This window comes from Salmo trutta, chromosome 19 (genome assembly GCF_901001165.1).
Source record: "Salmo trutta chromosome 19, fSalTru1.1, whole genome shotgun sequence".
Taxonomy (NCBI): domain Eukaryota; kingdom Metazoa; phylum Chordata; class Actinopteri; order Salmoniformes; family Salmonidae; genus Salmo; species Salmo trutta.
The window spans coordinates 52,493,478-52,518,987 of NC_042975.1; the positions used below are offsets into that span (position 1 = coordinate 52,493,478).

A 25,510-nucleotide genomic window follows, 5' to 3' on the forward strand; every position below is an offset into this window, starting at 1 on the left:
TAGAGCCCCTAGTCTTCTAGTTCTAGCGTTCTAGTTCTAGCGTTCAGTTTCTAGTGTTCAAGTTCCAGTGTTCAAGTTCCAGTGTTCAAGTTCCAGTGTTCAAGTTCCAGTGTTCTAGTTCCTAGTGTTCTAGTTCCTAGTGTTCTAGTTCCAGTGTTTCTAGTTCCAGTGTTTCTAGTTCCAGTGTTTCTAGTTCCAGTGTTTCTAGTTCCAGTGTTTCTAGTTCCAGTGTTCTAGTTCAGTTCCAGTGTTCTAGTTCAGTTCCAGTGTTCTAGTTCCAGTGTTTCTAGTTCCAGTGTTTCTAGTTCCAGTGTTTCTAGTTCCAGTGTTCTAGTTCCAGTGTTCTAGTTCCAGTGTTCTAGTTCCTAGTGTTTCTAGTTCCAGTGTTCTAGTTCCAGTGTTCTAGTTCCTAGTGTTCTAGTTCCTAGTGTTCTAGTTCCAGTGTTTCTAGTTCCAGTGTTTCTAGTTCCAGTGTTCTAGTTCCAGTGTTCTAGTTCCAGTGTTCTAGTTCCAGTGATCTAGTTCCAGTGATCTAGTTCCAGTGTTCTAGTTCCAGTGTTCTAGTTCCAGTGTTCTAGTTCCAGTGATCTAGTTCCTAGTGTTCTAATTCTAGTCATCTAGTGATCTAGTTCTAGTGTTCAAGTTCTAGTGTTCTATTTCCTAGTGTTCTATTTCCTAGTGTTCTATTTCCTAGTGTTCTAGTTCCTAGTGTTCTAGTTCAATTGTTCTAATTCTAGTTCTAGTGGACTAGGGGGGGTGAAGAGCACTGACCCTCCGTAGCTGCTCCTGTAACTGTTCCCTCAGAGATTCAGGACAGTTATGAACCTGGCTCTTCAGCTCTCTGTATCCCTCATGAAGTCTCTCCAGCAGCTGCCGCTCAGCAGACACATTAGCCCTCCCCTAGAACACAAGCCACATACACACACCGTACACACACCGTTCACACATCGTACACACACACACACACATCGTACACACACATATCGTACACACACACACACACACACACACACACACACACCGTCCCAGGGAGAAACAAAACACACGGCTCAAAACCACGTCATGCAGCCAAGCAGCTTTAAAAGAGAGGTCAAAGGCAGTAGGTGAGTGACGGGTAGGAGGAATTAGGGGGCCGGGAGTTAAGGTTGCAAGGCTTCAAGCATCTTTTTGAGTCAAAAGGAAAAAAATAAGCTGAAAAGTGTGTAGCTATCAGTACTCAACACACTTGGCCATATAAATTAAGGTTGATCATTGATACAGAGCTTTGATGTACAACTACTAGTACAAGTTCTATGCACACTTGCATGCACACTTGTGTGCACGTGTAGGTAGCTGTGTAGCTGTGTGGTCTGTTACTAGACGGTCCTACCTTGTCTTTCTCCCTCTGGGTGGCCCTGTCCAGCTGGCTGAGTTTAGACTGGAGCTGAGAGATGATCTCTGTCTCTGCCTCGACCTGCTCCTGCTCAGCCTGCCTCTCCCCCTGTAGCAGAGCCCTCTCCATCTCCGCCTGGGAGGGACAGACAGGCAAACAAGACAACAGTGCTTAGTTTACAGTAACTCGGCCTAGACTCCCAAAGAGCAAGTAGAAGCACAGCGGCAAGAAACCTGGAGAGGAACCAGACTCTAAAGTCCATCCTTAGCTGGCTGTATCAGGTAGAAGTTGCTGTTAATCCTATAGTAATATAATTTGGGGGGTGCTTATATTTTTCCTGTTACACACAAGTGACTTGCCTAATTAAATAAAGGTTAAATATATATATATATAAGTTTGTAATGGAAAAGTGTTTATCATATCCCAACTCCCCCTGAGACACCCGCAGGGAGTGGGGTCACGGCCAGGGTTGCCATTGTATAGTGCCCCTGGAGCAATTAAGGTTAAGCGCCTTGCTCAAAGGGCACAGCGACTTTTTTTTAATTTATTCTTTTTTTTTCGGCTCCGGAACTCGAATCAGCAACCTTTTGGTTACCAACTCACAATGCTCTAACCTCAAGGCTACCTGCCACAAAGTTAAGATTTAGTTTCGATTAAGTTGGTGGCAGCTCAGTTGCCACTAGTTTAAGTGTTACAAAGCACTTTATTTTAACAGTGCACTTACAACTGGAGAGTAGTGCAGTGCTTACGGGAAATGGACAAGGGTTGCTGTTTGTTAACCTACCTCCTGTCTGGACTCCTGTAGCTGCTGCTCCAGCTCTGTGACTCTGTGTTTCAGCTCATCCACCCTGGACAGAACCCTGGTCCTCTCCTCCTCCAGGTACTGCTGCTCCTGACGCCCAGACACACCTGATCCTGATCCTAACCCTGACACACCCACACCTAACCCTGACCCTGAGTCTTCCTGCTGGATAAAGCACACATGCACCAATGTGAGTACTTACATAATAAAATAGAACATTCAGAGAACACTGAGCCGCCGACATAGGCCAGACATTAACTCAGCTAAGTGACTATTGCCTCGTAGCAGTCACTTATGTCATCATAAAGTGCTTTGAGAGGCTAGTTAAGGATAATATCACCTCCACCTTACCCGACACCCTAAACCCACTACAATTTCCATACCGCCCCAACAGATAAACAGATGACATAATCACCATTGCACTGCACACTGCAATATCCCAACTGGAAGAAGGATTACCTATGTAAGAATGCTGTTCATCGACTACAGCTCACCCTTCAACACCATAGTGCCCTCCAAGCTCATCACCAAGCCTTGGGCCCTGGGTCTGAAACACTTCCTGTGCAACTGGGTCCTAGACTTTGATGGGCCAACCCCAGGTGGTGAAGTTAGGCAACAACACCTCTGCCACACTGATCCTCAACATGGGGGTCCCACACGGGTGTGTGCTCAGCCCCCTCCTGTACTCCCTGTTCACCCATGACTGTGTGGCTACGCACGTCTTCAACTCAATCATCAAGTTTGCTGACGACAAGACAGTCTACAGGAAGGAGGTAAGAGTCCTGGCGGCGTGGTACCAGGAATATGACCTCTCCCTCAACAAAATGAAGGTACTGATTGTGGACTACAGGACAGTCTACTGTGTCCTGTAGTCCACGATCAGCACCTTCATGTTGTTGAAGGTGCTGATTTTGTTGAAGGTGCTGAGAGCACGTTGGTGTGAAGGGATCCACAACGACAGGACCGTAGTGGAGAGGGTCAAAAGCTTCAAGTCCATCGGCGTGCACATCACTGAGGACCTGAAATGGTCCCTTCATACCGACAGTGTGGTGAAGAAGACGTAACAACGCCTCTTCAACTTCAGGAGGCTGAAGAAATTCTACTTGGCCCCTAAGACCCTCACAAACTTCTACAGATGCACCGTCGAGAGCATCCTGTCAGGCTGTCTTACCACATGGTACGGCAATTGCACCGTCCGAGAATGAGTGTGTGCGTGTGTTTGTCTACTTGAGCATGCATGTGTGCTTGTGTTTGTGAGTGCCTTCGTCGCGTGTGTGTGTTTGTTTGTGCGTGTGTGTGTGTGTGTGTTTTTTCCTCACCTCCTGGTGAGTGCTCTCTGTGCTGCTGGACTCCTCTCTCTGGTTCTCCTCGTCACTCTCTCTCTGCCTCTGAGTCACTCCTCCTCGCTGAGTCGCCCCACCACCTGTCTCTGTACAGGGTCTCTCTCTAGCGCCCCCCTCCCCTGGTCCAGGGAAGTGCCCTGTTGTACTCCCTGTCTCACCACCCAGACACTGGGGAGAGTTGGTGTACTCGGCACACAGGCTAAGGATGGTCTCCAACCTCTGTCGCTCCTACACACACATCCACACGCACGTGCGCACACACACACACACACACACACACAGAGCAAAGGGGTAAGAAGGCCTGCACACCACACAATGACACAGCTCCGATTGCCTCTAAAATTGTCCTTGTGTGACATTGTCCCGTCCAGGCAGCTGTCTCCGAGCCATCGGCTGTTCCTGCTGGCTGACTGTAACCAGACACCAGAAGTGACGGAGCAGGCATGAGCATAACTGTCCCTTTACAGGGGTCCTCTAGCCATCATGCCAGACTCATACTGTATAGGCTAAGTCTGTATTTTGATATAGAACAGGGAAAGTGTTAAACTTTCTCTCTGGCCCCACCCAGGCTAGAGCTTTCTTATATTTTAGACTTCCATAAAGCACCATTTCTAGCCGCTTGACCACCTCTTAGGAAACAGATATGTTGAGAGCCCCTAAGCTAAACCTAACTAATATTAACTCACATATACAACCAAATAAAGGTGTAAACCAATACACCTACTTCCAGTACAAATATACAGATACGCACATACTCAATATAGACACATTAAGTAACACAAGCAAAAACACAGCTCTCACATACACACACACACACACACAGCTCTCTCTCTCACACACACACACACACACACACACACACACACACACACACACACACACACACACACACACCCAGACCAGACAATGCTGCCATCATTCCCTTAGCACCCCCTGCCGCTACCCATTTTGTGACCCCCATCAGTGTCTTCAGCCGACCTTTCACCTCTGACCGCACCATCTGCTGCAGTCATTTACCCTCACATGTATCTCCACTATGCCCCACTCCACTGTGTACCACACACAGTACATATAGTCTGTATAGTTAAACAAACATCACTTGTTAGGGGGTGCTGAGCTCGCTGTAGAAAACTTGGATTAACATGTTGTGTATTTATTAGACTGATTAAATATATCTAGTGAAGTAATCGTGTATGTAGGTCCTACTTCATTTCTACCATATACTATATGGCCTCTAGTCTGCCTGTAGAGCAGCCAGGTTGGCAGTACCATTGGCAGGACATGCCACCCATTACTCCACACCATTCAGGCCAGAGAAGCTAGGCTAAATGATAATAGTGGCATGAGATGACAGACACCACAGCTCACCATGACCTGCAAATAGGTAGATGGAGTCATGCAATGTATTCACAGACACGTACTGCTATGTATTGTCACTCTGCATATAACAAATTGAATCATACTGCACCTACAAAGCACAACTCGGTATAGGTACATTTGTAGACATTATGACAGTGTAACAGTACATTATTTCGTCAAAACTCTTGGCAAACAGCTAGAATCATATGAACTCATGACCACTGTTGCCCAGACTGAAAAGGGATTTCAAATCAATACAGGCATATTGGAAATGCCAACTCTTGTGAAAAGAGGTGTCAGAATCAGCATTTAGAGCCATATACAAAGCTGTGTCTACTTAAGGTTAAGTCCACAACATGAGCCTCAGCAGAGGGTCAGAACAGGGTCCTTAACGGTGTGTGTGTGTGTGTGTGTGTGTGTGTGTGTGTGTGTGTGTGTGTGTGTGTGTGTGTGTGTGTGTGTGTGTGTGTGTAAACAACACTGTGACTGAAACAAAATAACAAATGTCTCATGCCACCCACCCACTACTGACCCGTGTAACATGTTTGTGAAACCACCAGGGAGGAAATGGACAAGAGAGTGAAGAGAGAAAAGCTTGTGAATGCCCAACTATAACATACTTCATCTACTTTCTGAGTATCTAAGTATCTACAAACATTCAGACATTCCTTATGGCTTAGCGTGAACACTCAGCCTTTTTGTCAGGATATGACATATTTTCATTGCATTACATGGGGTCCTAAAGTCAAATTCCTTACAACCCATTCATAACTCCAGATTGCTACTTCTATAAGAGTGGATTCAGTTTAACAACAGCAACAAGGCTCCCAAATGTTCAGTGGAACAGTGAGAAAGGTAACTGCCCGTTTGTTATTTTGTGTAATTCATTCCAGTCTTGGAAGAAGGAACTGTTAATCCCAAAGTGAATATGATAAAATATGATTAAAAGGGAGATGTCGGCAGTCAGTCTACCACAGCACCACAGCATGACACAAAGAGAGCAGGCTGAACTGACATCACTATATCTAGTAACAGGTTCAATTAATAACCTTCCTAGCACCAGTTAATCCTACTCTAAAAATTCCTCCACGTTTGTAGGATATGGTACTTGGTTGCCCCCTGATGGTGAGTAGCCTAAACTACAAACAGAGGGAGTTCCAAAGGCAACAACAGTCAAACAGCCAGGGTAAGCCGGGGTAAACCAGGAACAGATACAGTACAAAGGTATGGGCCTCTGATAATGACCTAAATCTACAACGGAAACCAATCTATCTATGGCTCTGCTGGAAACTGGATATCTTTGAGTTAGTTAAAACTGTTGAGTAAGCGGACTTGGCTCTATTTTCGGCTGTCAAACGCACGTGAGTTTGCAATTTCGGCATGTAAAAACTACCACACGCATTTTCCACCCCTTAAGCCAGTTTCGGCAATTGACCTGTCTAACATCAGCCTGCTTGCGCTGAGAGGGGTGAAAATATTTGAGGAGTGTTTTTTTTAAATTTATTTAACCTTTATTTAACTAGGCAAGTCAGTTAAGAACAAACTCAAATTTACAATGACGGCCTACCAGGAAACAGTGGCTTGCAGTTAAACTGCCTTGCAGTTAAAACATTTTTTTACCTTGTCAGCTCAGGATTTCGATCCAGCAACCTTTCGGTTACTGGCCCAACGCTCTAACCACTAGGCTACCTGCCGCCCCCATTTGTGCAATATGCCAATTTCAGTCAGCGCTGTGACTGTACAGTCAAATTGCTGTGGTCTGAGGGTCTTTTTCCATTTTAGCAATTCAATTTCTATGGGCTGCTCTGCCCCTACTCTTTCTGGGAATTAGACCACAGATACACCATGACCCACATTACCTCACTGACAGCACAGGACAGGAGAGAGGACAACAGAAAAGCTCTCTGTCTCGCTCTGATCCTTTTAGCTCTATTATCTTATCCTTCTCCCTGCGTTTCTGTTTATCTCTCTTACTCATAAAATAACATTATGAGGATAAGTGTAATCTTGTGTAAAGAATTGGGATATCTGATCATTTCGCGATTACATTCACATTCATGCACACACAGATACACACACACAGACAGACAAACCATCAGCACCATAGCAGATGGGTATCTGCTAGCATGCTAGCAGAAACCTGTAAACTTCCAGTCATTGCGCTAACACTAGTTAGCAATTACGCTAGTGCAAGTTAGCAACTCCCTTCACACTGCACGTAGAGACATAAAAATGGTATTCACGAGTTCATCTGACTCATTGCCAAAATCCCTAAGTATTCCTTTAGGATCTACTGTAGCCTATTTTTTTAATCATGCTCTGGATCGCATAGAGCAAAATACTTGAAATAGCTTATCTATTTACCACTGTGAAGTAGTTCCAATTCAATGAGAGATGGGACGAATAGTATCCTTGTTGTATCAAATCAAACTCTATTTGTCACATGCGCCGAATACAACAGGTGTAGACCTTACAGTGAAACGCTTACTTACAAGCCCTTAACCAACACTGCAACCAACACTGTTTTAAGAAAATATAGATAAGAAAATATTTACTAAATAAACTAAAGTAAAAATGAAATAAAATTAAAAAAAGAACACAATAGAATAACAATAATGAAGCTAAACTCAGTAACAACAAAAAAACGTCCTCTTCCCTGTCAACTTCGTTTATTTTCAGCAAACTTGTGTAAATATTTGTATGAACATAACAAGATTCAACAACTGAGACAGGAACTGAACAAGTTCCACAGACATGTAACAGAAATTGAATAATGTGTCCCTGAACAAAGGGGAAAAAAACAAAAGTAACAGTCAGTATCTGGTGTGGCCACCAGCTGCATTAAGTACTGCAGTGCATCTCCTCCTCATGCACTGCACCAGATTTGCCAGTTCTTGCGGTGAGATGTTACCCCACTCTTCTACCAAGGCACCTGCAAGTTCCTAGACATTTCTGTGGGGGATGGCCCTACCCCTCACCCTCCGATCCAACAGGTCCCAGACGTGCTCAATGGGATTGAGATCCGGGCTCTTTGCTGGCAATGGCAGGACACTGATATTCCTGTCTTGCAGGAAATCACACACAGAACGAGCAGTATGGCTGGTGGCATTGTCATGCTGGAGGGTCATATTAGGATGAGCCTGCAGGAAGGGTACCACATGAGGAAGGAGGATGTCTTCCCTGTAACGCACAGCGTTGAGATTGCCTGCAATGACAACATGCTCAGTCCGATGATGCGGTGACACACCGCCCCAGACCATGACGGACCCTCCACCTCCAAATCGATCCCGCTCCAGAGTACAGGCCTCATTATAACGCTCATTCTTTCGACGATAAACGCGAATCTGACCATCACCCCTGGTGAGACAAAACCGCGACTCGTCAGTGAAGAGCACTTTTTGCCAGTCCTGTCTGATCCAGCGACAGTAGGTTTGTGCCCATAAGCGACGTTGTTGCCGGTGATGTCTGGTGAGGACCTGCCTTACAACAGGCCTACAAGCCCTCAGTCCAGCCCCTCTCAGCCTATTGTGGACAGTCTGAACACTGATGGAGGGATTGTGCGTTCCTGGTGTACCTCGGGCAGTTGTGTTGCCATCCTGTACCTGTCCCACAGGTGTGATGTTCGGATGTACCGATCCTGTGCAGGTGTTGTTACACGTGGTCTGCCACTGCGAGGATGATCAGCTGTCCGTCCAGTCTCCCTGTAGCGCTGTCTTAGGCGTCTCATAGTACGGACATTGCAATTTATTGGCCTGGCCACATCTGCAGTCCTCATGCCTCCTTGCAGCATGCCTAAGGCACGTTCAAGCAGATGAGCAGGGACCCTGGGGCATCTTTCTTTTGGTGTTTTTCAGAGTCAGTAGAAAGGCCTCTTTAGTGTCCTAAGTTTTCATAACTGTGACCTTAATTGCCTACCGTCTGTAAGCTGTTAGTGTCTTAACGACTGTTCCACAGGTGCATGTTCATTAATTGTTTATGGTTCATTGAACAAGCATCGGAAACAGTGTTTAAACCCTTTACAATGGATATCTGTGAAGTTATTTGGATTTTAAGAATTATCTTTGAAAGACAGGGCCATTTCTTTTTCTGCTGAGTTTATATACATGGGGTACCATTACCGAGTCAATGTGCGGGGGTACAGGTTAGTCGAGGTAATTTGTACATGTAGGTAGGGGTAAAGTGACTATGCATAAACAGTAAACAGCTTGTAAAGCTGAAAAAGCTGGAAATAACATTTCAGCCACAATGTATTCAAATCAATAGCTGTTCTATTTTATATTTAATGTTTAATATAATTTATTTATATTTTTTTCTGCTCCTAGGAATGAATAAACAAGGGGAAAAAATTATGCAATTATGCCATTAAATCAAATGCTTATTTTTTCATTCTTTCTGTCAGTGTAAAAAAAAGTGCAGGGTGTCAGTGCAAATAGTCTGGGTGGCCATTTGATTAATTGTTCAGCAGTCTTATGGCTTGGGTTTAGAAGCTGTTAAGGAGCCTTTTGGACATAGACTTGACGCTCCGGTAACACTTGCCGTGCGGTAGCAAAGAACAGTCTATGACTTGGGTGACTGGAGTCTTTGACAATTTTTTGTGCCTTCCTCTGACACCGCCTAATATATGCAGTAGGTCCTGGATAGCAGGAAGCTTGGCCCCAGTGATGTACTAGGCTGTACGCACTACCCTCTGTAGCGTCTTAAGGTCGGATGCCGAACAGTTGCCATACCAGGCGGTGATACAACTGGTCAGGATGCTCTCGATGGTGCAGCTGTATAACTTTTTGAGGATCTGGGGACCCATGCCAAATCTTTTCTTTCTCCTGAGTGGGAAAAGGCGACCCGCTCCACTACAGCCCCGTCAATGTGAATCCTTTTCCTGTAGTCCAAGATCATCTCCTTTGTCTTACTCACGTTGAGGTAGAGGTTGTTGTCCTGGCACCACACTACCAGGTCTCTGACCTAATACCTATAGGCTATCTCATCGTTGTCGGTGATCAGGCTTACCACCTTTGTGTCTTCATCAACTTAATGATGGTGTTGGAGTTGTGCTTGGCCACACAGTCGTGGGTGAACAGGGAGTACAGGAGGGGACTAAGCACGTACCCCGGAGGGGACCCCGTGTTGAGGATCACACTTCCCTCTGCAACTGGATCATGGACTTCCTGACAAGCTGGCAGCAGGTGGTGAGGATAGGCAACAACACCTCTGCTACGCTGAACCTCAACACGGGGGTCCCTCAGGGGCATGTGCTTAATCCCCTCATGAACTCCCTGTTCACCCATGACTGTGTGGCCACGCACGACACCAACACCATCTTCAAGTTTGCTGACAACACAATAGTGGTAGGACTGATAACCAATGGAAGTCTGTAACACCATTTTTACAACATTGTATGATGCAAGGGTGCCACATTACAAAATAAAATGCATTACTATCTTTTTTTACCATAGAGAATCAGACAAAAATGTGTATACACACTTTTCATATCTGAAAATACAACACTCCCCTTTTTAAGGCTCTCCTGGAGGATGGTTGGCCACCCTTAGTAGCCTATAAAATATTGCAATATAACAATTAAAACCAAATACTTTTCATGTCTTTATAAAATAATTCCCTCCAGGGCTTGAAATTAAAGGCGTCCTATCTCTCTGGGAAGATGAAAAATATGTCTACGGTACAAAACAGACTCGAACAGATCTGGGATGGCAGATCCAAAATTCATACAACCACTGCACATTTTTAAAAATCAATGAGGTTGACCATTTAGCTTACAATGTTGATAAAGTTGTATTTCTTTATATTATAAGCTCAACAATATGCACATGGCTGTATGCTATCCATGAATGTTCCAAAATGCAATTTTTATCTGTTAGAAATGAAATGCTTGTTTCAATAGCATGTTTATAAAATAAATCCCTCAACATTTCCATGGTCATATTTTGGCTAATGTAACAGTTGTCGTACTGGAGAGAAGACCAAGGCGCAGCGGGAATGTGGATACTCATATTTTAATTTTTTAAAAAGGAGTAAAGCATCCACGGTGAAAAAACAATAAACAAGACAGCAACAGTTTTGCAGGCTAACTAAACGCAGTGCAAAAACAACTACCCACAACCCCAAAGAAAAACACACACTCCTATATAGGACTCCCAATCAAAGGCAACTCAACACACCTGCCTTCAATTGGGAGTCCCAATCACCAACACAACCATTCACACACACAAAACCCCTGCCACATCCTGACCAAAACTAACACCATTACGCCCTCTGCTGGTCAGGACGTGACAGCTAAGCTAGGCTATTCTGAAACAAAGTAAGACATGCTTCATAAAATTACATAAAATGTCCAGGTTTGAAACAATTAAATGTATGGTTAAATCATTTCAAAATTCTATTTAGCCTATTTTTATGTAATTAAAAGCCTCATTAAAGTTTGGCTACATTTTCTAGTGCCTCCCTCATGTCAGGATCAGTTTGGACATGTAGCCAATATGCACATAGGCTTTTTTAAAAATCTATTTACATGAACAATAGATTTGAATACTATTCCAACGTTGGACTCTCTGATCCAATTGTGATTGGAGTAATTCTTGATATTGGGGTTTTTGTGTCATTGGGACATCACTAAGCACTTAACATGCTCCACAAACACAGTCTTGAAGAGAGCACGACAATGCCTCTTCCCTCTCAGGAGGCTGAAAAGATTTGACATGGTCCCTCAGATCCTCAAAAAGTTCCACAGCTGGACCATTGAGAGCATCTTGACCGACTGCATCACCACTTAGTATTTTATTCCTCTTGTGTTATTATTTATATTTTTTCTTATTTTTACCTCTGTTGGGAAGAGTTCGTAAGTAAGCATTTCACCATACAGTCTACACCTGTTGCATGTGTCTTGGTGACAAATACAATTGTATTATAATTTATTATTTTATTTGAAACCATCACAGTCAGAAAAGGTGAGGAATTTATTCTGTAAATGATAATGGAAATGAAATACATTCATATGAACTATATTCCATTTTGTAATTATTTTAGATTGCAAAGAAAAAAGAAAGATTTTAGCTCATTTCACTAACGGCAAATGATTGCATCTTGTTACAATATTTCCCTTTTTTATGCATAAGGGTGTCATCATATAACCCATTTTCATAAAATACTACTTACCTGCTTGTAATGCAAAACTTCAACCACTAGATATGTGTACGCATTGTCTAAAGTTTGCGGTAAGTTAAGCACTTTCTAATGTCAAGTTCCGTTTTTATAAATGCCAAGTTTTGCGTGAAAACTGACTCACGCAAGTTTTGGGGTATATTTTGGACGTACGCAAAGTTTATAAATGAGGCCCCTGACACATTCCCTCCCAACTCACAGCTCTGACCACCCTGACCTTTCTTCCATACATGCTAACACTCTGCCCCCTCTCTGGCTCTCTCCCATGCTTATTGCAAAATGCTGTCAATAACTGTCCTGTTTGTTCCCAGAGACTTCTTGGCTCCTGAAATAGCGTCCCCCCCCCCTCCCCCCCGTGGTCTCATCAGCTGCTATCTGCCAGGAGCACGAACCCAGATCCCTGAGCTACTGGTATGTGTGTGTGTGTGTGTGTGTGTGTGTGTGTGTGTGTGTGTGTGTGTGTGTGTGTGTGTGTGTGTGTGTGTGTGTGTGTGTGTGTGTGTGTGTGTGTGTGTGTGTGTGTGTGTGTGCCAGGTGACTGAGCCACCCTGCCCCTGGGCTCAGTCAGAGGTGTGTCCCCCAAATGGCACCCTATTCCCTAAAAAGTGAGCTCCTTTTGACCAGAGCCCACAGAGCTCTGGTCCAAAGTAGTGCACTATATACAGTGGGCTCCAAAATTACTGGCACCCCTGACTGGCAATGCACAAACAATACTTAAAAAAATATAGACAATATAATTATAGAGAAACTCAAAATACCAACATGTGAGAAATACTGTACTTTATACATTTTTCAATGGAACCAACCAAAATCACACAATTATTTAATAGAAAATAAATTTCACCAAAATCAAGGTTTCATAATTATTGGCATTTAGTACTTAGTGCCACCACCTCTGGCAAGGATAACAAACAGCATGGAGTCTTTTCCTGTAATGTTTGGCAAGGTTAAGGAACACATTTGGAGGGATTTTGGACCATTTCTCTATTCAGATCCTTTCAAGATCCTTCACATTTTTGGGTTTGCGCTTATCAACTGCCCTCTTCAACTCAGCCCACAGGTTTTCGATTGGATTGAGGTCCGGCGACTGAGATGGCCATGGCAGAACATTGATTTTGTTGTCACAGAACCATTTCTGTGTGGATCTTGAGGTATGTTTGGGGTCTTGTTGGAAAGTCCACCTAGAGCCAAGTCCCAGCCTTCTGGCAGAGGCAACCAGATTGTCAGCCAAAATTGCCTGATACATGGTGGAATTCATTATGCCATCAATCTTAACCAGTGCCCCTGGACCTCTGAAATTAAAACAGCCCCAAAACATCTTTGACCCACCACCATATTTCACCGTGGGTATGAGGTGCCTCTCTTTGAATGCATCTCTGTTTCGATGCCAAACATGCCAAATCTGACCAAAACGTTCAATTTTGGTCTCATCTGACCAGAGCACCTTCTTCCAGTCATAATTTAAATGATGTTTAGGAAACTCAAAGCGCTTGCGACTGTGTCTTGGGGTCAGAAAGGGCTTTCTTCTGGCAACCCTTCCAAAGAGCCTGTGGTTGTGAAGGTGGCGTCTGATGGTGCTTTTTGAAACCTGGTGACCCCAAGACGCCACCAAAGCCTGCAATTATTTCACAGTGATTCTTGGAGATTTTGTTGCTTCTCTCACCATCCTCCTCGCTATCCTGGGGGGCAAAATGCATTTCCCTCCTCTACCCGTGAGGTTTTCAACTGTTCCGTATCTTTAGAATTTTTTTACAATTACCCTGACAGTGCTCAGTGATATATTCAATCGTTTGTGGATCTTCTTGTAGCCATTACCAGATTTATGAAGGTCTACGACCATCTGTCTCTTTTGAACTGCCAGTTCTTTTGTTTTCTTCATGGTGTTGGATGTTAAAGGGATATTGCATGCGTGTTACCTCATTTGTATACCCTAGTGAAACAGTGATGTAATGGCTCAATATAGCTCCTAAGATAAACTAAAATAAGTGGAATTTAATTCCTGGTTTAATTTTGGTAGATGTTTACAATTTACAATAATGTTGATAGATGTTTACAATTTACAATAATCTTTAAGAGTGCCTTAATTGTGAAACCTTGATTTGGAGGACATAGATTTTTAATTAAATCAGTAAATAATTTTGGTGCATTCCATTGAAACATTAACAAAATACAGTATTTCTCACATGCTGGTATTTTGAGTTTCTCTCTGTAATTATATTGTTTATATTTTTTAAGTATTGTTTGTGCATTGCTAGTCAGGGGTGCCAGTAATTTTGGAGCCCACTGTAGGGAATAGGGTGTCATTTGGGACGCAATCAGAGTGACATGCTTGTGTAAATTCCTTAGGGAGTCTGAAAGTCCATGTGCTGAGAGCGTGGGTGTCTCACTGACTGCTATATATACCCAACACAGGAGCGGGGGAGCAGCAGTCAATTGCAAGGCAAGCTTCCTCTGGACTGGAACACCCACCCAGCACATATAGACACCACCCCCTCTTTTTACAACTCCACTCCTCTGAGCACATATAGCCGCCCACCTCCACACACACACCTGAATACTCACCAGCTTCTCCATCTCCTGCTCGCGGAGTCTCTCCTCTCTCTGCCAGCGGTGGTACTCCAGCAGCTCATCCTCGTTGTCGCTGATCTCTGAGATGCTGTTCTTGCGTTCCCGGGTCCGGGGCCGTACAGGCCCCTTGGGGTCCCTAGATGCTCCAGCTGGGTCCCTGGTGGCCCCAGCACTACCAGACTTCTTCCTCTGTCCCTGGGGGCTCGTGAGAGGAGAGGGCCCAGCTCCTGTCCCAGACCCAGACAGAGAGCCCAGGGCTGGGGTGATGGCGATACCCGGGCTGCCCTTCTGCTGCCTGCCTCCCCCGGAGGTGGGAGAGGGACTCCTGGCTCGCAGCCCCCTATCCTGGAGAGAGCCCTGTGCTGGAGAAGCCCCTCTACGAGACATGGAGGGGCTGGGAGGGGGTAGCTCCCTCAGGCTGGAGGGTCCAGAGGGCTCTGGGGTCCTACGTGTCTGCTGAGGGCTGTCTGTGTGGGACTGGACCTGGAAGAGGTGCTGGGGGCTGGGAGGACGAGAGCCTAAGCCGCCCACCTTCACCCTAGGGCTGGAGGGGGCCGTGGATGCCTGACATCCAGAGAACTTAGAGTTTAGTCTGGTGCTGGAGACTGGGATATGGGATGGTCCATGTACTGCTCTGGGAGTCTCTGAACTGCCTATTGGGCTGTCCTGACCCACGCCTCTACGGGAAGCAGTGGGGCTTGGCAAGGCCTCCGCTAGGGTCCTCCTCAGAGGCCTGGGGCTCTCCGGGACCCTCTGCACATCAGCAGGTCCACTGTAGCCCCCAGGAGGGGTGGTCCGTGGCTGGGTGACAGGGGTCTGGGTGGTGAGGGTGTAGCTGGAGGAGCGGGCAGGCACTGCAGGAGTACCAGGCCCCGGGAAAGCATCACTACTGGCAGCCGACAGAGGAGAGGAGAGCGGGGAGAAGGGGCCGAGCGGGGAGGCGTTCTCATAGCTGGAGCCCATGGACATGGCCCCAGGGCTGGTGGGAGGGTAGAGCAGGTAACGTCCTCCCCCATTCAGCATGGGAGAGAGGGGGGACTGAGGAATGGGGTTGTGGGCCAGCTTCCCGGAGGACTGGACGTCATCCATCACCAGAGAGTCCATGATGTCCTGGAGGTCCCTCTCTATGGTGCTGGTCAGGGGGCCTGGGTGTGGGCCAGAGCTGGAACGGGTCCTCTCACAGGGGGCAGGCTGGTGGTTCCCATTCAGCACCGTGTGGGAGTCTATGGTAAGACAGGAAAAGGAACCAGTCAGTGTTTTAAAGGTATATACTGTATGTTTCTAAAGTAGTCTTCACACATCAACAATGACAGAGACAGACAGACACACCCACAAGTATTTTATATCCTATTAAAACATCCAGTACTGTATATAGGCTACTGTGACCACACCCTGTGTGTGTTGTAAGTTTTGTTTCTCAGCTGTGTGTGCTGTAATCCTATAGGGATCTGGGGCTGCTAAATTTAAACACTCTCTACTTCAATCACAGGCTCACTGGGCCCAGTGCAATCTCACTGGGCCCAGTCAGGAAAGTGTGGTTCTCTCTCTCTCTCACACACACACACACACACACACACACACACACACACACGATCGGGTGCGGCTCTCAGACCAGCTGCAGCACTAAGGTCAGAGGAGAATGGACTCTCAGTCAGCACCACCCACAGCACAGGCCAAGACACATCATCAGCACAGGCAGTGGGCCAGAATTAAGACACAATAAAGTGTATAGAGGCTTCTATATCTTTGGATCCAGTCGTTCGTTTCGATCACTATGCATGCTTGCTAAGGTTCTTCACTCATCAAAGTAGCACATCCTTTGATTGCACGTGGGACTATTTGACAGCACTAGCGCCAGCTAGTTTGTAGCTAAGCCTTAGCCTTATAGCCTATCTACAGTGTATATCACGGCATACAAAATGTATTGCATTAATATAATAAGAGCAGTGTGTTTGTTTCTCTTTTCTTTTAAGTTATTGCATTGTGTCCAACACACCTGCAACAAGATAACTCAGATCTGTAACAGTTTTTTTTTTTACTTAAGCCTATAATAATAGCATAAAAAATATATTCCATCAATGTAAAACTTTTGTTTTGGTTTTACAAAAACACCAAGACACAAGTTTAAAAAAAAAGATGACAATAATTGAATTAGTTGTTGTGATATCAGGAGTTAGGGCTTAACCAGCTTAGCTTGCTAGGTTCTTCACAGCTAGATGTCTTGCCAGCTACTTTTTGAAATTAAATAGGACGCTGCCATTAATGGTGAAGTAGGACATCTTCAAGCCACCGAACGACTCACTCTCTTGTGATGATGGGCCTGGCACCATTTCCATCCGTTTGTTATTGTTGGTTGTTGTTGTTGTTACTGCTGGGGGGAGCACTCCGTTCTGCCACCTCCAGTCTCTTGGCCCCCCAAACCCTACAGGAGGGCAGCTCCCCTCAGCCCAGTCCAAGCTCTTCTCTGTCCTGGCACCCCAATGGTTAAACCAGCTTCCCCTAAAGTTAGAACAGCAGAGTCCCCCCCCCCATACTTTCCTGAACCAACACTTGCACTTGACTCCTCCCTGCCCCCTTTTCCTACTCTGACTTTGCTGATAGCTACTTTATTGAGGAAAAGTGTACTTACTATGCCTGTGATATGTGGTTGTCCCACCTAGCTGTGCATTCATCTTAATTCATCTTAAGATGAATGCACAAACTAAGTTGGGGAATGTTTTTCCTTATTAATGCGTTTCAGCCAATCAGTTGTGTTGTGACAAGGTAGGGGTGGTGTACAGAAGATAGCCCTATTTGGTAAAAGACCAAGTCCATATTATGGCAACAGCTCAAATAAGCAAAGAGAAACGACAGTCCATCATTACTTTAAGACATGAAGGTCAGATAATGCAAAAAATGTCTAGAACTTTAAAAGTTCCTTTAAGTGCAGTCGCAAAAACCATCAAGCTCTACGTTGAAACTGGATCTCATGAGGACCGCCACAGGAAAGGAAGACCCACAGCTACCTCTGCTGCAGAGGATATGTTCATTAGAGTTAACTGCACCTCAGATTGCAGCCCAAATAAATGCTTCACAGAGTTCAAGTAACAGACACATCTCAACATCAACTATTCAGAGGAGGCTGCATGAATCAGGCCTTCATGGTCAAATTTCTGCAACAACAAAAAAAACACTACTAAAGGACACCAATAAGAAGAAGAGTGTCACGCCCTGGCATGAGAGAGTCGTTTTTCTCTGTTTGGTTAGGTCAGGGTGTGACATGGGGTGGGCATTCTATGTGTTGTATGCCTATGTTGTTTTTGTAGTTCTTTGTTGGGCCGAGTATGGTTCCTAATCAGAGGCAGCTGTCTATCGTTGTCTCTGATTAGGAATCATACTTAGGCAGCCTGTTCCCCACCTGTGTTTGTGGGTTATTGTATTTTCTGTGTGTGTTTGGCACAGTGCGTAACGTTTATTGCTGCGTACCTGTCTTTTGTTTTGGTTTCCGTCAATAAAGATGTGGAATTACCGGCACGCTGCGCCTTGGCTCCTTTATGACAGGGAATTTGAATTTGATTCAGAACGTGACAAAGAGACTTGCTTGGGCCAAGAAACATGAGCAATGGACATTAGAAAGGTGGAAATCTGTCCTTTGGTCTGATGAGTCCAAATTTGAGATTTTTGGTTCCAACCGCCGTGTCTTTGTGAGACGCAGAGTAGGTGAACGGATGATCTTCCCATGTGTGGTTCCCACCGTGAAGCATGATGGTGTGGGGATGCTTTGCTGGTGACACTGTCTGTGATTTATTTATTATTCAAGGCACACTTAACCAGCATGGCTACCATAGCATTCTGCAGTGATACGTCATCCCATCCGCTTTAGGCTTAGTGGGACTATCATTTGTTTTTCAACAGGACAATGACTCAAAACACACCTCCAGACTGTGTAAGTGCTATTTGGAGAGTGCTGCATCATATGAACTGGCCTCCACAATCACCCGACCTCAACCCAATTGAGATGGTTTGGGATAAGTTGAACCACAGAGTGAAGGAAACGCAGCCAACAAGTGCTCAGCATATGTGGGAACTCCTTCAAGACTGTTGGAAAAGGATTCCTCATGAAGCTGGTTGAGAGAATGCCAAGAATGTGCAAAGCTGTCATCAAGGCAAAGGGTGGCGATTTGAAGAATCTCAAATATAAAATATATTTTGATTTGTTTAACACTTTTTTGGTTACTACATGATTCCATATGTGTTCTTTCATAGTTTTGATGTCTTCACTATTATTCTATAATGTAGAAAATAGTAAAAATAAAGACAAACCATTGAATGAGTAGGTATTCTAAAACTTTTAACCGGTAGTGTGTGTGTGTGTGTGTGTGTGTGTGTGTGTGTGTGTGTGTGTGTGTGTGTGTGTGTGTGTGTGTGTGTGTGTGTTATTTATATTTATATATATATATATATATATATATATATATATATATTTATATATTTATATATATATATATATATATATATATATATTTATATATATATATATATATATATATATATATATATATATATATATATATATATATATATTTATATATATATATATATATATATATATATATATATATATATATATATTTATATATATATATATATATATATATATATATATATATATATATATATATATATATATATATATATATATATATATATATATATATATATATATATACACACACACACACACACACCACCACCACCCAAAAGGGCACTTGGCGAGTGGGAGGACAAAGGGGCATGTGCTCAGCACCGGTAGACTCCTATCTAATGTGCATGACGCTGTGGTATAAAGGCTAATACTCTACAGTCATTTCTTCTATTAGGAGATTGTCTTGTTGTCCATAAAATTACAATCTTTGACCCCTACACAATGGACACACCCACCACCCACCACATATTGCAACAATATGTTTTGCCACACGTCGAGCCAAGAGAACTGACAGCGAGACAGTGTCCTAACTAGGGTACAGACCTTAAGGGGCAGTCTTTCACAATAGGCTCAAAGTGGTGCCATACGAGAGGGAGGGGGAGCGCTATCTATATTCCTTCTTTCCTTTGTCCCTTCAGTGATCTAGAAACCCTGACCACCTCATTAATTACAATCAATTCATATCGGGTACAGTAGCTTGATGTATTGGTTTGTTCAGCTAGTGCATATTTCTGTAGTGTCAACTAAATGTCACCAGACAGGGTGTCTACTACTCTCTGTCATTGATTACAATGAGTTTGAAACACTAAATCTGACATAAATTGCGGGTTTCCTATTTGGTCTATTATGATGGCTTGATGCTGATCTTTACCTGTATGAATCCTACAGTGTAGAGCTATGATGTCATGTCATGTGATATGATGCGATGGTTAGACGCTGGTCTTTACCTGTGTGATGTCATTACCTTGCAGCATGTTTTATCACAGCTGTACTCAACTGGCGGACCGCGATCCGGACCCAGAAATAATTTATTGATTTATTTCATTTTTGAGGGAACTCAGTCTGATTTTCAACTTACTGCTGTTGAGAGATATAATAATAAAATGCCCAAAGTGTCATTTTGAAATTTGGTAGCGCTTGGGTAGTTTTCCTCTTGTTATGTCATTCACTGACAGACCTTAGAGAGCTATTTATAACCTGTCAGAAATGTCCAGTCGATCAACTACTAGCCCATGTTAACTAGATAGCTTAACTTACCTAACAAGCTATCTAAATCTTGTAGTTAACATGGCCAGAATACGTGCCCAGGGGCCTCAACCCCCAGGGGACCCCCATTGATTTTGTTGAGTCACTCAGGTATCATATGAACACACATACGCCATTGTATAATGTGTAGAATTTCAGCAAATTAGCTTAGAAAACTGCACAATGTTCTTTCCACTCCATGGCAAAATGTGTAGAATTGCAGGAACTGAGCTTTAAAATGTCCAACAAGAAAGGCGTGAGCAGTTTGAACAGTTTGGGGTTGCATGGATTGCGAGACGTTTTTGTTACTATGCCAATAAATGAAAATGTGTTTTACCGGAACTTCTCAAATAGCAGTTGAGTACACTTGCTCTATCATTACCTGTGTGGTTCCTATAGTGTTGAGATGTGATGGTTACCTGTGTGGTGGGTCTTGTAGGCACTGGGCCCCTGGCTCCCTCCAGGCAGCATGCTGTGTAGTGTAGTGTGATGTGAGTTGGTGTGGTGTGATGGTTACCTGTGTGATGGCTCTTGTAGGCACTGGGCCCCTGGCTTCCTCCAGGCAGCATGCTCTTCATTCTGAGGGCCTCTTCTGGGTGGTTGAAGCGGAAAAAGGCTGACTGACCAAAACACAGCATGCACCCTGGAGGGACAAGAGAATGAGTACTGTAGGAGATTAGGAAGGTTAGGCTTCCAAGACTGTGTTAACATGCATCCCAATGGTGGTGGAACCATAGAATTAGGAATTAGAGTAATTTAATAGGATCTCTATGGGTGGAATGGAAATTTGCCACCTGCGAACCGCGTTTGCCAAAACGACAATGATCCAATCTATGCTTGCTTGCTAGGTAAAATCCACAGCACCCAACATCAGCGTTGTAACTTGATTGATATTTAAAAGGCGATGTTTCCGCAATCGCGGAGACTTAATTCACGGTAAACGCTGCATACAGTATGTCGGCTCAATCGAAAATGACTTTTACATTTCGACAACGCTGATCTTCAGCGCTACGGATTTAATCCAGTCCTTAGTTTACTACTTCTCCTGGCACTATACATCTGAGAGTCAAGCTGGTACTTCCAGGTGTGGTTCACATCCATCATGATAGAAATAGATAGCCAGCGCTGCATCTTTAAGCTTTCCACACACCTCACACACAAACCTATATCAAAACAGAATGATGAAGCTTAGTCCTTGTTTCTATTCGTACTCTTCTCGTCATCTCCGACTCATTCATACACAGTCATTGTCTCTGACTCACACCACTCAGACCACTCAGGGCTGGCTGGTGACTTTGTAGTGAGTAAAGAGCTGATTAATCAATCTCAGCCAGGTGTGTTTCAGTGGAGGATAGACACCTCGTGGTGAGTTATGACTTCTAAAGGCCATTTAATTATGAAAATGTCCCTGGCTGTGTGAGCAGAATAATCAGTGAAAGAGAGAGTGAGAGAGAGAGAAACAGAGATCGAGAGAGTCATAAATCTATAGACTGTCTATGAGGTAACATGTTAGGAGACGCTGTGTAGGACAAGTCTCAGCCAACACAAAATCACTGAGAGAGAAATTACATAATGTCCTGTAGACCTAAGGGACTGTGCGTTATTTATAATAAGTGGTACATGGAGAAAATTGTACCACTAAGAAATGAAAATGGATGACCCCCTTAAGCAAAATATATTTTAGACCAGAGCCTTAGATATGGCGTTTGAGAAACTCTTCCTCGTCTCAAAAGCATTACATGCAACATAGCAATTTTGATGTTAATAGCCTATCATATTTAGGAAATTGTCTTATAAATATAACTTTACCATGTGCTTCTCCACTCATGCACTTCGTATAGCCTATGGCTCATTTGATTGAGACCACAGTAAATTATTAGGCGCGCACACACTTGATATTGCGCACCCAGCAAAGGATCAGAAATGAGGGGAGGCATCGAGCACACACTGAGATATAATAAGCAATTAATTCAGAAACACTGAGAAATAAATGCAATACTATAAAAGATTTACAAATGAACTGAAAATAAAGAAAAAAAACCTGAAAATACAATATGGCACAATAAATATTTGTTAGCCAACATTTGGTTGGTCAGAGGATCCCGGTCAAAATGTTCCTTAGCGCCAGTGACAATCTACTGTATTGACACAACAACAGTGGAATGTGAACCACGTTCCATTCTAGGGCAGGTGTGAAGGGAGGGAGCTAGGGTGACAGCACGTGGTGGTCCAGATCCACGGTGAAAGGGTCAAGGGGAGATGTTTTAACGGTAACAAGAACAGCACATACATTCTAGGAACAAGCCAGTGGAATAGCAGGCAGAGAGAGAGAGAGATGAACAACAGGTGAGTTGCCTAAAGTATATTGTTAAATTTCACCCTTAAAATAGTTCACTCCCACGCACATGCACAGATAGAGAGTCTACCTCTGCAGAGCACATGTCCCTTTGCCTTCCCACTTGCCAAGTGCCCTTTTAGGTGGTGGTATACAGTATATATATATATATACATTTTTTGTTATACAGTTTTTAATGTTGTTTTTCTCAACCCACTGCCCGCAAGTTGTCGTGATGTCGTCAAATTGTGGTGAAATGGCAAAACGGCAGCACCCCCTGCAGAAGAGGTGTCAGAATTTGTGTTGTTGCACCAAAACCTTTTTTACAAAAATATCCATTGCATTATTGATATAAATAATAATGGGATTTGGGGTAGGGGAGAGAATTTTTATTTTTTTTATCAAATATTTATACTGTAAGCTACAGTGCACTACGGTGATGTTGAAGTTTTCCGGTTCATTCCTTCCTGTAGGCTAGCAGTTAGCATTTACAAGATCAAGGTCAATCAAAACATCTCAGAAATAATTTCAGATTTCTTCAATCCTGGTACTAGCCAACCAAAAAAAACTGCCATCACAGCAGCCCTAACAGATGAAAACCCTGGGTCTGCTGCATCTAGTACCTGCAGCAGTAAGCCACCAGTAACGTCACTGGCACCAAAACCATAGCCTCCATGGAGCAAGATGCTAACTCCACCAACTGCCACAGCTCCACGTTAGCCCGGCCCCAGGCAGAGGAGCATGCTAGGCCTACTGCACTCTGGCAACCAAGGCAAAGCTAGCTAATCAGCCATTCCAGCTGAAGGATGACTGCCTTCCCCAGGGAGGCAATTTGGAACAGAAAACTTCTCCTGTGCTTTTAAGCCAGGTTGATTGGCAAAATGTCAGTGGCTGCATTATGTTTAGGAAGATGAATGAGTGCTTTGCTTCACATGCATTAAAACAGTGAAGAAAAATGTTATCAATGAGGAAAATGTTTAAGCGGATAGCCGTTTCAGATATGGCTGTTACAGGACAGTGCATTGCCAGGAACGAAGCTGGGGTGACACAACTCGTGACAGTGTGCTTTACAAGTCGATGATAGAACCCATTTACAGTCTACCAAAGGAACAGGAATGGGTTCTCAGGAGAGACAACTGGATGTGGGACACGATACAGAATGAGATTATTCAACAACTGGCTCACGCCGTACAGAGGGTGATTGTGTCTCGCGTATCAGTGTCTCTTCTATGGCCTGACTGATGATGGCACCGCTGACGTGTGCACTATGGAACAATCTCCAGTACGTCGACCAGAACCTGGTGTCAAACTGAGTTTTGGAGGTTTTTACAACGGCCCCCGACTCTACGGCTGAAAATCTGTTCTTGTGTGTGAAGGACATCTTTTTGCGTTGTTAAACATTGTCATGGAACAGCTCCAGGGATATTGCTTTGACGGAGCAAGCACGTCAAACCGTTTTTCAGGTGTGCAGACTCGACTGTCCAGGGTCCATGTGCAGTATGTGCACTGTAGTCACCATTCACTGGATCTGATTTTGCAAGAAGTTTTGTGCAAGGTGAGCCTTGTGGCTGACACAATGAACTTTGTGCAGGGCGTGTCAGTCGTCATAAGGGAATCACACAAGCGTAAACAGTTGTACAAGTCTCTTTTTGGTGTGGAAGAAGTAGTGACCAATATCCTAGGCCTGTGTCCAACCAGGTGGTGCATGCGCACAAAAGCCATCTCGCTTGTCTGCAGCACTCTCCTCTCCACACTCAACATACAGAAGGATGACAAGAGTGTCAAGGGGAAACGAGAGCAAAAATCGAGTGACTACACAAACAGGCTGTGTAGTGAAGCACTGTTCTGGCCCTGTGAAGCAGTCGCCAGGACCCTACAGAGCACCAAGGCAAGTGCACTCGGCAACCTCGAATATGCCAATGTGCTGAGGGAACGAGTCAAGGCACAGAGATGACCGCGTCGTGTAGGAGATGACAGCCAAGGTTTGTATTAAAATACAATTTAATTAAATGAATGACACACATAGACAACACAAGATTAAAACATATGCAAGACATACTGTAAATAATAATGTACTAATATGACATATAACATTGATAAAATGCTTGACAACATGCCTGCAGACCCCATCCCCTCCTCCCTTCTCCAGACCATCTCGAGACCTTCTCTCATTCCTCACTTCCCTCATCAACTCATCCCTGACCACTGGCTGCGTCCCCTCTGACTTCAAAATGGACCAAGTCACTCCCCTCCTCAAAAAACCCATATTCGACTCCTCTGACGTAAAGAACTACAGACCAGTATCCTTTCTTTCTTGGTCTCCGACCAACTCTCTCACTATCTCCGAGAAAGATTTTCTTGACCCTAAACAGTCAGGCTTCAAGATGGGTCACTCAACCGAGACTGCTATTCTCTGTGTCACGGATGCTCTCCGCACTACCAAAGCTCTCTCCTCTGTTCTCATCCTCCCAGATCTATCCACTGCCTTTGACACCATGAACCATCAGATCCTACCCCTCTCAGAGATGGGCGTCTCAGGCTCAGCACACTCTTGGATTGCATCCTACCTGGCAGGCCACTTACCAGGTGATGTGGCGAGGATCTGTGTCTTCACTCCGCACTCTCACTACTGGTGTCCCCCAGGGCTCGGTTCTAGGCCCTCTCCTCTTCTCTCTACACACCAAGTCCCTCGGCTCTGTCATATCTTTACATGGTCTCTCCTATCATTGCTATGCAGGTGACACTTAACTACTTTTCTCATTCCTCCCTTCTGACACCCAGGTGGTGACACACATCTCTGCGTGCCTGGCAGATATCTCATCTTAGATGTCTGCCAACCACATCAAAC

At 44.3% G+C, this 25,510-nt stretch overlaps 1 protein-coding gene across 5 annotated transcripts in view; it reads right to left on the reverse strand.

Moving 5' to 3' along the window:
- The window catches only part of phldb1a (pleckstrin homology-like domain, family B, member 1a), a 56,272-nt gene that overhangs the window by 22,280 nt on the left and 8,482 nt on the right, over positions 1-25,510 (reverse strand). For 3 of the 5 annotated variants that reach the window (XM_029701697.1, XM_029701699.1, XM_029701698.1), the window contains 6 exons: positions 20,845-20,970; positions 14,600-15,840; positions 3,494-3,745; positions 2,157-2,339; positions 1,370-1,507; positions 772-900 (listed from right to left, as the gene is read on the reverse strand). In XM_029701697.1, the coding sequence (XP_029557557.1) occupies positions 772-900; positions 1,370-1,507; positions 2,157-2,339; positions 3,494-3,745; positions 14,600-15,840; positions 20,845-20,970 (2,069 nt within the window). The remainder of the gene's footprint in view (positions 1-771; positions 901-1,369; positions 1,508-2,156; positions 2,340-3,493; positions 3,746-14,599; positions 15,841-20,844; positions 20,971-25,510) is intronic. The other 2 variants (XM_029701696.1, XM_029701700.1) reach the window with 2 other exon arrangements.